The sequence below is a fragment of the Artibeus jamaicensis genome, unplaced genomic scaffold (assembly GCF_021234435.1).
Source record: "Artibeus jamaicensis isolate MK-2021 breed Jamaican fruit bat unplaced genomic scaffold, CSHL_Jam_final contig_384, whole genome shotgun sequence".
Taxonomy (NCBI): domain Eukaryota; kingdom Metazoa; phylum Chordata; class Mammalia; order Chiroptera; family Phyllostomidae; genus Artibeus; species Artibeus jamaicensis.
Window position 1 is genome coordinate 6,502,924 of NW_026521810.1, and position 15,170 is coordinate 6,518,093.

At 42.1% G+C, this 15,170-nt stretch overlaps 1 protein-coding gene across 4 annotated transcripts in view; it reads right to left on the bottom strand.

Annotated features, from left to right (window-relative positions):
* Positions 1–7,821: 7,821 nt before the first annotated feature.
* Positions 7,822–15,170, bottom strand: part of UXS1 (UDP-glucuronate decarboxylase 1) — a 126,509-nt gene continuing 119,160 nt past the window's right edge. For 3 of the 4 annotated variants that reach the window (XM_037166290.2, XM_037166289.2, XM_037166291.2), the window contains 3 exons: positions 13,639–13,696; positions 11,595–11,698; positions 7,823–8,758 (listed from right to left, as the gene is read on the bottom strand). In XM_037166290.2, coding sequence (XP_037022185.1) covers positions 8,627–8,758; positions 11,595–11,698; positions 13,639–13,696 — 294 coding nt within the window. In that variant the 3' untranslated portion in view covers positions 7,823–8,626. Of the gene's footprint in view, positions 8,759–11,594; positions 11,699–13,638; positions 13,697–15,170 lie in introns of all 4 variants that reach the window. The other variant, XM_053664570.1, reaches the window with a different exon arrangement.

Genomic DNA, 15,170 nt, shown 5'->3' on the forward strand with positions numbered 1-15,170 from the left:
ACCTTTTCCACATCAGCAAAACATTTCCCTTTGAGGACTTTTTTCCTCTGGGGAAACAAAAAAGTTGCCTGGGGCAAGATTGGGTGAATTAAGAAGGGTAGGGCACAGGAGTCATACAGTTTTTGGTCAAAACATGCACTGCTGAACACTGGGCAGGTGTGCTTGTAAATCACCCATCATGAAATGGGCAAACACATTCAGAGAGTCTTCAAAAAAAAATTCACTGAAGCTGAACACAGCCTCTCACAATGCCAGCTGGCACACTGATACAGATAGATGGGTTCCTAGAACACTCACCTAGTGGAGGAACCCTGCACTACAAGGACCCCACCATCCAGATGGGTTTTTATTGATCCCCCTAATAGTTCCTTTATATACACTGAAAATCACAATTGTTATGTTTGCCTCAACCATCAAATATAATTTAAAAACTTAACAAATAAAAGACTATTATATTTACTCATATTTTTACTCTTTACCTGTTTCTCTTCCTTCCTGGCATCCCAAGTTTACATCTTTAATAGTTTCTTTTCATTTACAGTTTTACTTTACTCATTCTTTTAGAGTAGGCTGCTGGTGAAAATTCTCATAATTTTCCTTCATATGAAAATGTCTTGATTTCTTCCCCACTTCTGAAGGATACTTTTACTGGATGTGGAATTCTGGATTGAGGTTTTTTCCTTTTAGAACTTGAAAAATGTGCCACAATGTTCTGGCCTTCATTATTTCTTACAAGAAACTTATTGCCATTCTAAATGTTTTGCTCTAAAGGAAATATTTCATTTCCTTCTTGCTGCTTATGAGATTTCCCCCCCTTTGGCTTTAGCTTTCAGTTTGACTATTCGGTGCCTTGGTATGAATTTCTTTTGGTTTGCCTAATTTGGTGTTTACCCAGCCTTCTGAATCTGTTATTTTATTTTGCCAAATTTTGGAAATTGTCAGTCCTTTTTCTTGGAACATTTTTTTCAGCTCCACCAACTCTCTCCTCATCTGGGACTTCAACAAAAATTTTTTTTTGCTATAATTCTACATACCTCCAAAGCATCTTTCATTTTCTTTTTTCAGATTATGTTCTCTGTACTGATTAAACTGGGTAATTTCTATTGTTTCATCTTGAAGTCCGTAAAATCTTTCCTTTTTCCTCTCCACTGTTAAATTCACCCACAGAGCCTTTTATTTTGGTTATTTTTTTCATTTCTAAGTTTTATTTACTTCTTTATATTTCCTCTTCTGAGATTTTCTATTTTTCATATTTCAAGCATGTTTAAAAATTGCTCACTTAAGTATTTTTATGTCTGCTTTACAATATTTGTCAGATAATTCTAATATCTGTCATCTCAGTACTGGTATCTGTTGTCTTGTTCAGTTTGAGATCTTAGTTCTTGGTATGATGAGTAAATTTTTTTTTAATTGAAACCTGGTGTTTTAAGTGTTCTGTAAAACTCTGGGTCTTACTTAAATGTCATGTTGTAACAGCGTCCTCTGACACCACTCCAGTGAAAGTGGGGGCACTGCCTTGTTACTGCCAGACGGGGTGGAAGACCAGGCTTCTCACAGAGCATACAATGATAACACCCAGGAAGGAAGGGAAAGGGAGACCTCACTACTGCTGCGCAAGTGGCCTCCACTGGGGTTGCCCTGTTACTTATGATCACTAAGAGTACTCAAATCCCCGTACACTCTTTTCTAACCCCAAGAAGATGGGGTCATTATCACCCACCAGAGATGCAAGTCCCGGCTCAGGCCTTCTAGTCCCTAGTTCCCGCTGGCCTTCTCTGATACTACCATGGGAGGGGCATGAAGAGAATGTGGAGGCATCTTGTGATGGCCAGGACTCATTTCATTTGCTCTTTGCTGGTGGAAATGGGGGTGAGGCTACAGCTTTTTCATGTATTTGACTGGAGCAAAGCCATTGTAGGCTGTTGCAGCTTACAAGTTTTCCGTTTTACCTGCTTGCTCCATTCTTGGTATGTTCAAATGCTTATTCAATTTTTTCTATGCACAATGAAATTTCTGGGTTGCTGGATTCACCAGCTCCAGGTCTGGGGTATCTGAGACAACTGCCCCCCTCCCAAGAAACAGGGAATTCTCTTGTTTGCTGGAGCTGCCATAAGAAAAACTGGAGACCATGTGGATTAAATAACAGAAATGTATTTTCTCATAGTTCCAGAGGCTAAAAGTCCAAGATCACAGTACTGGTCAGTGAGGCCTCTCTCCTTGGCTTGCAGATGGCTGCCTTTTTGCTGTGTTCTCACATGGTCTTTCCTTTGCACATGTGCATGTATGTTGTCTAAATTTACTTCTTTTAATAATACCTTATAAGTCAGATTGAATTAGGATCTAGAGGAACATTGATAAGTTGCTTTTCATATGTGCCCCCCCCCAGGGGACTGAATCCACAGCCCAGGAATGTGTCCTAAGCAAGAATTGAACCAGCAGCCTTTCGCTATGTGGAACAATGCCCAACTGAGCAGCACAGGTCAGGGCTATTTTTTCAATATTCTCAATTACAGTTCACATTCAATATTATTTTGTATTACTTTCAAGTATATAACCTAGTGGTTAAGCAACCATATACTTTTTACAAAGTGTTCCTCCTCATATTTGTAGTACCCAACAGAAACCATGTAGTTATTATAGTTTTATTGACTATATCCACCGTGCTGTACTTTAATATCCACATGACTATTTTGTAACTACCAATGTGTACTTCTCGATTCTTTCACCTTTTTCACCGAGCCCTCTAAAACCCTCCCCTCTGTCACCATTAGTCTGTTCTCTGTATCTATGTCTGCTTATTTAATTTATATTGTTCTCTAAACTCCACATATAAGTGAAATCACATGGCAGTTGTCTTTCTCTGACTGACTTCACTTAGCATAATACCCTCTAGGTCCATCCATGCTGGGCACTTGGCTGCTTCTACAGCTTGGCTATTGTAAATAATGCTGTGATGGACACAGCAGTGCCTATTTTCTTTCAATATATAGCCAGAAGTGGAATTCCTGGGTCATAAGTCAGTTCCATTTTTCATTTTTTTGAGGTAATTCCATACTGCTTCCCAGTGGCTGCACCAGTCTGCATTCCCACCAACAGTGTATGAGGGATTCCTTTTCCCCACATCCTCTCCAACTTTTATTGATGACAGCCATTCTAACAGATGTTAAGTGCTATCTCACTGTGGTTTTAATTTGCATTTCTGATTAGTGACATGAGCATCTTTTAATGTTTATTGGCCAAATGTATGTCCTCTTTGGAGAAATGACTATTAAGTCCTTTGCCCATTAAAAATTTTTTTCTTTTGGTATTGAGTTGTATGAGTTCTTTATACATTTTGGATATTAATGCCCTATCAGATATATCATTGGCAAATATGTTCTCTCATTCAGTGGGTCATCTTTTCATTTTGTTGGTTGTTTCTTTTGCTATGCAAACACTTTTTACTTTGATGTACTCACATCTGTTTACGTCTTCTTGTGCCTTCCTTGCCTGAGAAGACATATCAGAAAAAAATATTACTATGAAAAATGTCCAAGATTTTACTATGTGTTCTTCCAGGAGTTTTATTCTTGAGTATGGTGTAAGAAGGTGGTCTAGTTTCATTTTTTTTCCTGTATCTGTCCAATTTTCCAACACTATTTATTGAATAGATTATCTTTACCCCATTGTATTTTTTGCCTCCTTGGTCAAATATTAATTGATCATGAAAGCGTGGGTTTACTTCTGGGATCTCTATTCTGTTCCATTGATCCATGTGTTTTTATGACACTACCCTGCTGTTTTGATTGCTATGGCCTTATGGTATAGTTCGATATCAGGCAGCAGGATTCCTCCAACTTTGTTCTTCTTTCTCAAGATTATTGTGGCTATCTGGGACCTCTTGTGGCACCATATACATTTTTGGATTATTTGTTCCAGTTCTGTGTAATATGTCTCTGGTATTTTGATAGCAATTGTGTTGAATCTATTGATTGCTTTGGGTAGTATGGACATTTTAACAATATTAATTTTTCCTATCCATCAGCACACTATATGCTTCCATTTATTTGTATCTTCTTTAATTTCTTTCTTCAGTGCCTTATACTTTTCTGAGTATAGGTATTTCATCCCCTTGATTAAATTTATTCCTAGGTATTTTCATTTATTTTATTTTTAGATGCAATTGTAAATGGGATTGTTTTCTTGGTTTCCCTTTCTGATGGTTCATTATTGGTGTATAAAAATGCAACTAATTTTTGGATATTAATTTTGTATTCTGTTACTTTACTGAATTTATCAGTTCTAGTAGTTTTTTGGGTGGAATCTTCAGAGTTCTCTACATTCAGTATTACGTCATCTGCAAATGACAATTTTACTTCTTCCTTTCCAACTTGGATGCCTTTTATTTCTTCTTGTCACTTAATAAACTCTTTTATTAAGGACTCTACCTCCAATTATGACTATATTCTGAGGTTCTAGGGATTAGGAGTTCAACAGGTACATTCTGGGTGGGACACAAGTCAGCTCACAATACTACCATATTATTTTGCTTTGGGCCCTCAGGCCTCTAGTTCGTCTGCCTTTTTCTACCAACTTTCGGAGACTCTTTACATTTGTTTTATATTAATGTTCAGAATTTGACATTGTACTTGGGGGGGGGGATACATCTGCTTCATCTTCTTGGAAACATGTATTTTTCTTGCATTTTTCTTTATTTTAGTTTCTTTAAAACTGACTTCTCATGATTGGTAAATAGTAAAGTCAACTATTTTGACTTCTGCATGCTGGGTCTTTATACCTTCACACTAGTTTTACTTCCAATTAAATTCATAAAAAATACAGAAACACAAAATTCAAAGTGTTGCAAAATACTAAGATTTCAAAAACATTCAAGTTCTTGAACAAACCCATTAACTGACATGTTAGTATCTTGGAAAGTGATTGCTCCATCCTATCTGTTAAAAAGCAGAACAAACTGAAAAACCATTAACTTAGATACACTACAGAGAGTGAGGTCAAAAGCCAAACCACTGTCCCTCAGATTGGGACACTGACAGGCAAATACAGAGAATCACAACTTACAGGATTAGCAAACTCCACATGAACCAGCACCAGGGTAGGGAAATCTCAGCTATAATCGACAAATTGCTGGAGCCTTAGTGTAGACAAATCTGAGTTTAAAAATCCAGGGGAAGCCAGTCACAGGGAAACCCCACAATTTTGTTTTACCTCCAGGAGCTCAACTGAGTTCTCATAGTGAAGAACAGAGAAAAACCTCATGCCTCTAGCATCAGCAGGGAAAAAGAAACTATTCTGAACTACATCAGAGCACTCTGGTCTGTATAACGAGGCCTGCCCTCAGGAGGAACTAGTTAACTGGTCTAACCTGCTGGGGAAAGGGAAATAATGGCAGCCCCCCTAGACACTGTCTTACCTAAGGGGTGAATAAAAATTAAGATTGTTGATAATAAAATCCCCCACTCTTTTCCTTCCCACAGCACAGCTGTAAATAAAACTGATACTTGTTCCCCAATGTGGCTAAGGTACAAACAGGATACAGATAAGAATTTTTAATGTGGAAAAAACTGTTGTTCTCATTATTGAGATTAAACCACCTAAGTCCTATAGGGGTCTCTGAAACAGTGTGCACCCCCATCCCCTGGATACTGCGGTAGCAAGTCTCAGGACAAGGCCGTTTTTTAATTCTCTTCCAAAGGTAACCATCAACCAGTGAGAAAGTACAGGTAAAGCACACAGATCACTTTAATATACAAAGTGAAACCTTAAAACTCATAGCTCCTCTGCCCCAGGAAATCACTGAGGGCTTCCCAGATTTCCCTGGTTCTGAGATCAAATTGCAACTCACTCTACTGGGCAGACCAGCATTTAACTCAACACAACTTCTAGGTTAAGAACTAAGTCAAGCTCTCAGATAACTAAAAACCACCAACCAAAAGGCAGCTCATCCAGCACCAGGACCAGTGAAGGAAGACTCAACCAGGACTCAGAGTAGCCACAATGATGCAGGCATCTATGTGGGGCCCATGGACTGGGCTCAATATCCACAAGGGTGTAGATGAAATCCAGTCTCTCTGGCACATTCACATGTCTAACTTGAAGTTGCTATTATTTCCCTGGATGTAGTACCCATTTCCTCAGCATGAATTATTACCCATAACCCCTCTTCCCATTCATCCTTGTTCCCTAAATTTTATGAAAACCGTGAGAAAAAATATAAGAATGAAACCCACAGCAGCATTCCAGCATTAGCAAGTAATAAGGTAGAAGGATCCTGGACCCTGGAGTTCTGGGGTCCTCCCAAACTGCACCACACAGCCTCAGCTCCACACGCCTCCCTCCCCGTCTATGATCTGTCTTCAACGTAAGGTCACCATTAGTACTTTCCAAACAGCTTGTCAGTTCCATTCATCAGGGCTCAGTGAAAAGTGCATCACTTGGTTCCAGCCAAAATAATGACAATCAAAAATGAGAAACCACCCTTGAGTCCTCTCATTTTCCTCTCACACCACATCCAATCTGGCACCAAATTTTGGTCCCAGAATCTTGCTAGGAATTGAGCATGGCAAATAAAATCACAACTTCCTTAGGTTGGCCCCAGAGATTCTGATTGAAGAAACATCTAAAAAAAAAAAATCTATACACACACACACACACAGAGGGATCTGGCACAAATAATGCCCCCTTTTTATTACAAAATCATAAGCATGTAATTCTGCAACATAACAATAACATGCTTATCTATGCAGCAGAAAGAAGGAGCTCCTACCCTTTTTGACAGCATGGATGGAATGGGAGAGCACTATGCTAAGTGAAATAAGCCAGGTGGAGAAAGACAAACACCGTATGATCTCACCTTTAACAGCAACCTAATCAACAAAAGAAACAAACAAGCAAAATATAACGAAAGACATTGAAACTGAGAACAGGCTGACAGTGACCAGAGGGGAGGGAATTTCAGGGGAAAAGAGGAAGGGTTTGCAGGAACAAGTATAAAGGACACATGGACAGAAACAAGTGGGGGGGGGGTGGAAACAGGAGGGAGGTGGGGAGGGCTAGGTGGGTGGACTGGGATGGGGGTAAAAGGCAGAAAATTGTACTTGAACAATTAAAATTAAAAAAATAATAACATACTTAAGCACACCATAGGACATTTTAGGTGGAATGTTGAAATTAAAACTATAAATGATTACACCCATACTATTACCCTACCAACCACACTCAAGCAGGCCTTCTGCTGGACCCTGTGTATTCCAAGGTGATTTTGAAGAATATGCAAAATTCTGGTTAGTTATGGAAACAAATATTCTGGCAAAATGCTTGATGCTTCTATTTTCTTAGTGCCAGTTCAGGTTTTGTCCATATCATGCAGAGCCAACCGAATGTGTTGCTTTAATTCACTGCATTCTTCTTCCTGTTGTTATAAAAGGAATACAATAATCTAAACCCTGAATCTTGAAAGAATTCTTAATGAAAGCAAAAGCCCTCAAAGTTTTCTCTCAATGATTCTAGTTCACAGGCACTTCTTTTTCTCCAGCTGGTCTGTGTTATCACAAAAGGACACACAATGACTGCATCCCTGGGTGAGAGCTGAAGATCTCCCCACAGTACATTCAAGAGTCAGCCAAGAAGCATATAAATGTTTTCAATGTTCACTCATCATATTACATATCATACCAAAATGGATGTTTTCAGAATTTAAAAAATTAAATTCTCCAATATTTTCCTGAAAGCAGAAAGCCAACCAGCCTTTAAAACGGAAAGTTTCAATATTTTATTAAAATAGCATATTTAACCACTGTAACCAAGAATACCTTAACTTTGTCCCCCACCCCACCCCATCCCACCCCACCCCAAATATGCAGCACAACACAGTAGTGATTTCAAATATCCTTGATCGTTTTAACCAACAGAAATACTTCAAAGTCAAGTCTGCAACTAAAAACTGGACCTTGAAAAAAATTCTGGATTAAAAGAAACATAAAGCTCTCAAACAGAATTCTTTCATACACATCAAGATAAATGCCGGTGCACAACCCACCTGACAATACTGTTATTTTTTTCTTTATGCATAGTAAAATGTTTTATTTATAGGTACCACTTTTATAAATAAAATCGGCATTTTCACCCCATTAAATGTTCCTTTTCAGCTTCACAAAGAAACCAGTAAATAAAACTGTCAACGACAGTCACAACATATGCTCTCACAGCAAGATAAAAAACTTGAAAATATGCAGATGCAGCTATGCTATTTTACATAAAAAGACAGATTTACTGTATTTTGCTGGGTATAATGCACTCCCATGTCTAACGCACACCTGTGTTTTTGTGCGCATTATACTCAGGATCATTATACCCATGTATAATGCACATCCTTATTTTCCCTCAAAAATCAGGGCAAAAATGCACATCATATATGACAAAATGCAGTAAAAAGTGCAAGGCAAAATCTGCAGGTTTTTGAGGGAAGTTTTAGGCACATCCATTTCTTTAAAGCAAGCTTCAGAATAAAATTCCAGTTTGTTCTTCATGACACCTGTTTAAGTCTCTCTTTAAGAAAAATAAAAAAGAAGAAAAAATATATCCCATCAGTGTGAAACAGGGAGTGTTGATCCCAAGAATGAGGTTTTCAGTTGTGGCGCGTCCGTCCTTTTTTAATTCTTGCAGGCTTTGGTTTGGGGATGTATTGATTATTTGCCTGGTACTCAAGCTCTTTCCGGAAGTAATGAATTGCTTTGTTTAAACCTTCTTCCAATGGGACCTGTTTAAAGAGAAAGTGAGAGTGGGGAACCAGGTGGCTACTGAACAAAACCACAGACTGTCCCAGACTTCCCAGGAAGAAGTGTCAGCTTGAGGTCATAGCACAACCTGTGGGTCACAAGGGCAAAAGGGCTGACTGGAAGAAGCCAGTCATCTTTCCCAAGCACCCTTTGGAACGTCCAGGGAAATTTGACAAATTATACTCCAGACTGACAAAAAATGAGCTCTAAATCCCCAGAGATCCAAACTACTTCTTGCAGGTTTCGTGTCTACTCCAGCTGGAATCAGTCACAAAGATCACTGTTAAAATAATGCATGCATGCACCTTCACTCTGAGAGGCATCTGTACCTGATCCATGTACCTCATTCTCCCACGTAACACTGACCCTTTGCACTTTCACACCCACTGACCTAAGAGGCTGAGTCTGACAGGGACCAAAGGACCTTTAGGCAACCTTAACTTGGGGCAGCCCTACAGCGAACAGGAAGCAGAAATCAAATCAGCTGCCCACTAAAAGAACAAAGGGGGAAGGGAGAGGGAGCAGGATACGTGTTACCTTGGTGACAATGGTTTCATGTCAAAGTTTACCAAGTTGTACACTTTAACTACATGCAGTTTTACACATATGACTGTGTAAACAGAGCTGTTAAAACACATATGACTAAAGCTTCTCTGGATTAGATGTCTCAAAATTTTCTTATGAATTAAACTACTAGTGGGAAGAGAAACTAGTGATAGTTGCCTTATGTTCCAAAAATGTTAGAATATTATACATTTAACTCCAGACAAATAAAAATACTTGACATAAGTTGTGAGTAAATAATTACTATGTAGTAGATATGCATTTTAACTTTTTTCAAAATAATTTATTTAAAAGATAGGTTCTACTTACAAAGCGACCAATGACAGATTCCTTCTAAATATGAAGACCTGCGCTCACTGTAGTGTGATCTGTACAGCTGGTATGGTTATAGATTAGACTTTGTTAAGTCTAGGCATAATCGCAGTTCTACTTTCTTCAGTAAGTTTCTGTGGCCTTCAGCAGATGACTTAAGACTTGTAGATCAAAGGATAAACTAAAGACAGGACTGGAATTCTCATATCTCTTTTTAAGATTCAACATTCTACATTTCTGCTCACTTAGTTCTCTAGTTCTCTGAAGGGTAGCAGAATATATCACCCCAAAATTTAACTGTAGGAGTTCAGGACACACCACCCAAAATCTGCCACTTGGGCACACTGATGAGTTTGAGCTGTAGGCAAATTGAACAAAGAAAATGCAGGGAGAGATTTTCTCTGAACTTCCCTTTTCTACCTAAAGACAAATCCTCCAAAAAGAACTCGACAGCCATAAATCCCTCCCAGGGAGTTTCATCAACTAGGGAGGACTGACTTATTTGTGGCACAGGACCCGAAAGTTGTCACTGGATAAACTTTGTCACAAACTACCATCAACCTCCCATCTGTTCTGTTAAGGGATCTCCCCTCCCGCTGCCCCTCCCCCCTTGTCCTTCTTTCCTGAACCTGCAACCTTTTGGTTTATGGGATGACGCTCCAACCAACCGAGCAAAGGTTCATTATCTTTCTTAAAAATCATTTGCTCTGCCCTAAAAGGCCTACATTTCATGTCCCCTTTTCCCACAAAGATGATATTTAAGCCTGAATTATAAGCCACCTCTTTGAGTTACTCACTCTTCCCTGGTATCACCCATGTATACACAAGGTATACATGTTGATAAAGTTTTTCTCTTATTCAGCTTTTTTTATTACTGAAGTCTCACCTGAGACCTCAGAAAGGTAGAGGAAGAATTATTTTTCCTCCCTTACATTCCCCACTACATATACTTTCTATAGGTAACAGCTGTGGACTATGCCCCTCCTCTCTGTATCCATGTGCTGACATAGAGGAGCCTTAACCCACAGGGCCATGGCTTTATTGGTTCCATATTTATTGAGACCTGCTGTGTGCTAGGCTCTACAGGAACTGCTTGGGCTACTGCTGTACATGACCTCACATGTCTCTGTCCTCAACAAGTGCAAATTCTAGCACAGCCCACAGGGGGCTGGTGGGGGAACACGGAGAAGGAAGGGGAAGCAGAGGCAACGGCAGAGACATGAGAGCTGGTAAAGGGGTGAGGCTGGTCCTGGAGATGTGGTCTCCCAGGAAGGCCTCTCTAAGGACACGGCCTCTGAGATGCAACAGCTATGTGCTGCCTTGGGGACACACAGCCCAAGAGGATGGACACTCTAGACTGAGGGAGAACTCTGCAGCTTCTTCCAGGCCACACGAGTCTTGGTCTAAGTGCAACTGTCCACCTTAGACTATGGTTTTCTCACCTTCTGTCTCACACTTCCCACCTGGTGTTCCACCTGTGTGGGAACTGGTGGGACTTGCTCGCCCTGGTTCACAGCACCCTCACCCATCCCTGCACGTGCAAAGACATCCTGGACCATGAGGAAACTGGCAGGCCAAGTACGGCTACACGAAGCCCACAGAGCATGGAGCTACCACCCTCAGTGTCGCTTTCACAGAGGAAGCTGTGTGTGTGTGTGTGTTTGTGTGTGTGAGAGAGAGAGAGAGAGATATTTCATGAAAGCCAAGACCTCAGTAGGTGCAAGCCATTTCCCAGGAATAGAGAATGAGACACACGATATGAAAGCCATGTGGCTTTTCTTCCAGCCAGTGGCCTGATTCGTACACCTGGTCTGCCCAGATGCTTAGGCCCCCCCACCTCGCTCCACCAGGGGCTACCCAACAATGGTCAGTGCCTGTGAGGACACAGATGTGGGACAGGGGAGACCTTTATCCCCAAGGCGACAACTCCCCCCCACTTACCACAGGCTCCCACCCCAGCATCAACTTCGCTTTTTTGATGTCTGGTTTTCTTTTCTGCGGGTCATCCTGGGCTTCAGAGAGAAACTGAATTTCACTTCCACTACCTGAGTTGTTTAAAAAAGAAAGAAAGAAAGACAAGACAAGAGAGCATCACAAACCACTAGGGATGTGATGTTTCACTAGATACATCAAAGTAAAATCCCATCTCTGCAGTGAATAGGGTACAGATTGGGTGACACATCCATCCTAGCGTCATTCGGCTGCCCGAGGGACTGTAATTCTGTCCCCACTCGACCTTGGTGAGGGGCAGGTTATTCTGCCTCTTACAGGCCCGAGTGAAACTCCAGGGCCAGGCCTGCACTGCTGGCTTCAAGGTACACCACCCACCATCAGCTAACACAGCAGGTGTGCCACGGAGCACAACTCCAAAATGACAGATGTATGTAGTGTGTGGTTAAATGCAGTGTGCAGGTGTCTACGATGATGCTGCCCTGACTGAACACCTGGTGGCCATGCCCTGGATGGGGCCCTTGCCTGGAATCAGGCTGGTCTTTAACTCACCTAACCAGTAGAGTTCAGGAGGAATGACCACAGGCCAGTTCTGGGCTGACCTAACAAAGACCTGGGCATTTAGGTGCCTGCAGCAGCGAGCTCTGAGCCAACACATAAGATGTCCCTTGCTGGAGAGACAGCATGCAGAAGGACAGAGAGCCTGGCCTGTTCAGGTGCTGGCTGGGCCCGAACCCCGCCAGCCAGAAGAATGAAGTCGCACCATCCTATCGGCCAGGCCCTCAGAGGGACCCTCAGTGGAGGCCAGCCCTGCCACAGAATCGCTGCCTTCAGCCACCGCAGTTTTGGGTGGTATGTCACACTGCTATTCACAGAAGCATAGCAGTTACACTGCAGCCCACTCAGGTTTTAGGCCAGCACTTCTCAAACTTCAACATGCAGACAGGTCACCTGAGGGTCTTGTCAAAATGCAAATTCCAATCCAGGAGACAAGGGTGGGGTGTGCGACCCGGAATTTCTAACATGTGTCTGGATGATGCTGAAGATGCCGTCCCCAGGCCTCACTCTGGAGAGTGGCCTCAGTGCCACATTCCTGTTATTTGAACACACCCTTCACTCACGGTGACAGGGACAAACAGATTCTCAATGGAATGGCTGGGGAAATGGATCTGAATGGAGGCTGCTGGAGCCACAAGATGCTGCATTTTATGTCTAAGTAGGATCATCTCCTCACCCACCCAGCTGTCCAGAGCAATGCTGGTGAATGACAGCTCAATGCCAGGAAGGACAACCCTGAAGAATCCACCCAGCTAAGTACAGGGTGTGACAGCCACTTCAGAACATTATGTTCATCCCCAGCTTAACCCCCAACTACAGCCCAATCTAGTTTTCTCTGGACTCAAATTTCTCAATCAACCCTGGGAAACAGATACCCTGCAAAACCCAGATTTCCCAGAGCTCCAGTCTGATGATGAGAGAGCGGGGACATGCAGGGCATGTCTGCTACCTGAGAGCTGATTGAAAAATCACCAACTGCTACGGCTGAAGAGCAGACCCTTGACTGGGCCACTCGGTATCTACACTGCCTCCAAACTTCATGGCAGGCTGGCCACAGGGATGAACACAGGGCATGACACCACGAACAGGTTCTGTCAGAAACACAGCTGGCATGGCTCTCCCCTAAACTGAGGTTCTACACTCAGCACTGCCAGTGTCTGAAAATCAAACAGCTGTCACCTGTGCAGGATGATCGACCATCATCAGGTCTCAAGCACTGGAAACAAAGCTATACTTTTCGCTCCACAAAGAACTGTAATTACACAGGTGAAAAAACACATCTCCTTCCCCAGCCTCCTTGGTCTTTCTTTCCACTTCTTAATTAAAGAATCAGAAAACAATTAAGTGCTCCTGATAGAGTTCTGCTTTTTATCCAATTCGACTGGCTTGTATTAATTACATATTTTCCAGTCCAAGTGTTTTAACTGACTGGGTAAGTGCAGGCAGTTTCACTCTGGAAGGCATTTGTCCTACTTACCAACAAGGTTTTTAATTAACTGAGCAAATTCTAGGATTGTGTGTTCTTCTGGGTTGCCCTAAGGGAAGAAACAAGTTCTGGTTATAAGTGTAACTGCAAAAGCAGACACCAACCCCCCCCAACGCACACACACATGCATGTCTTCAAAAGTGTCACGCGCCAACTCTGGCATCTCCAGAAGTCTGCAGGCCCCTGCCTCATGTTTCACTGGTCATTTAATTATTCCAGATGATAGCTACTCAACATGGCAGAGTGCTGAACTTCACCTCTGTCCTCCAGACGAACCTCTGGTACAAGAACACTTTTTGGTAAGGTCAAGAGTATCTAACGTGAACACACATTCTGTGGCGGAGTCACCATGACAGACAACTTCCACATCTACCCACATTGTCACTCCGCACTGAAGTTTGATCTTGCAAAATTAGCTTTCCTAAGACAATTTCTTTCTGTCTGGGTGCACTGTGTGAACAACTTAAGTAATAAAGGCCTTGCAAACTTGCACATAAAAGCCATGATAGAAATAGAACACACTCACAGATGAGGGCTCTGGGCAAGCTGGGCGGGGGGGAGATTCGACGTGGTTTACAGAGTAAGCTGACTCTGGGGGGCTTTAAGGAAAACCGTTATCTCCTTTTCTTCCTTCCATCACCCACTGCAGCAACTATTGCCCCTCTTCTCTTCCCAAACTCCTCCTCTGGTTCCCCATCATAAGAGACCCCCATAAAGTCTGGCAGTTACATATTCTAAATCCTCTTCATTCCCAGTTTCCTAGTATAGTCTGCAGCTGGAAGGTAGGAGGCAGGAAGGGACCCTGGGCCTATTATGAGAACAGAGTACGGGCTGATTAGTATAGCAGAGCGACAGGTGTCTAGAAGAAAGCAGCCCCATCTTTATCAGGAGGGCTGGTGGACAGTCTTCAGACTTGAAGGAAACTGTGTTTCTGTAAGAGTTGTGAGTTCCCAAATGTCCCTATACAAAAGCCCCAAAACAGAGGAAAGAAGGAACATGATATCTAAAGAAAAGAGAAGACCGAGGACACACAATGTAAAGGGCTGGTAGAGAAAATACAAAGCAAGGGTGACATGTCTTTCACAAAGTGTCAGGGTGGTAAATACTCGAAACGTACTAAGGCTCACAACACACCTCTCATTCTCTTTTCAACTGCACGTTTCTTCAAAAGCGCATCAAAGAAACACGGGCTGGGTGCTTGCGGCCACCCGTACCCATGAGTTGGTCAACATTTCCACAAGGGAGTGACCGCTCCAGGGCCCATCCTTTCCCATTTGGTAAGACACCACTCCAACTCAGTGAAATATGAATGCTAGAGAACATGCTTAAGATTGCTGGCTAAAGAGTAAAGTACAAGGAAAGGCTTTTGAGTGAAGTGGTTTCCAGGAAATAAGCAGGAATGGCCATACCTGTTTGAAAACGCTGTAAGAAGTAAGAGGCAGTTTGGGAAAAGGCACCTGAAACAGACTTTGTGAAGGTGACGTCAAGGTAGGCAGTGCTCATGTGGCTCCCTAGGGGGCTAA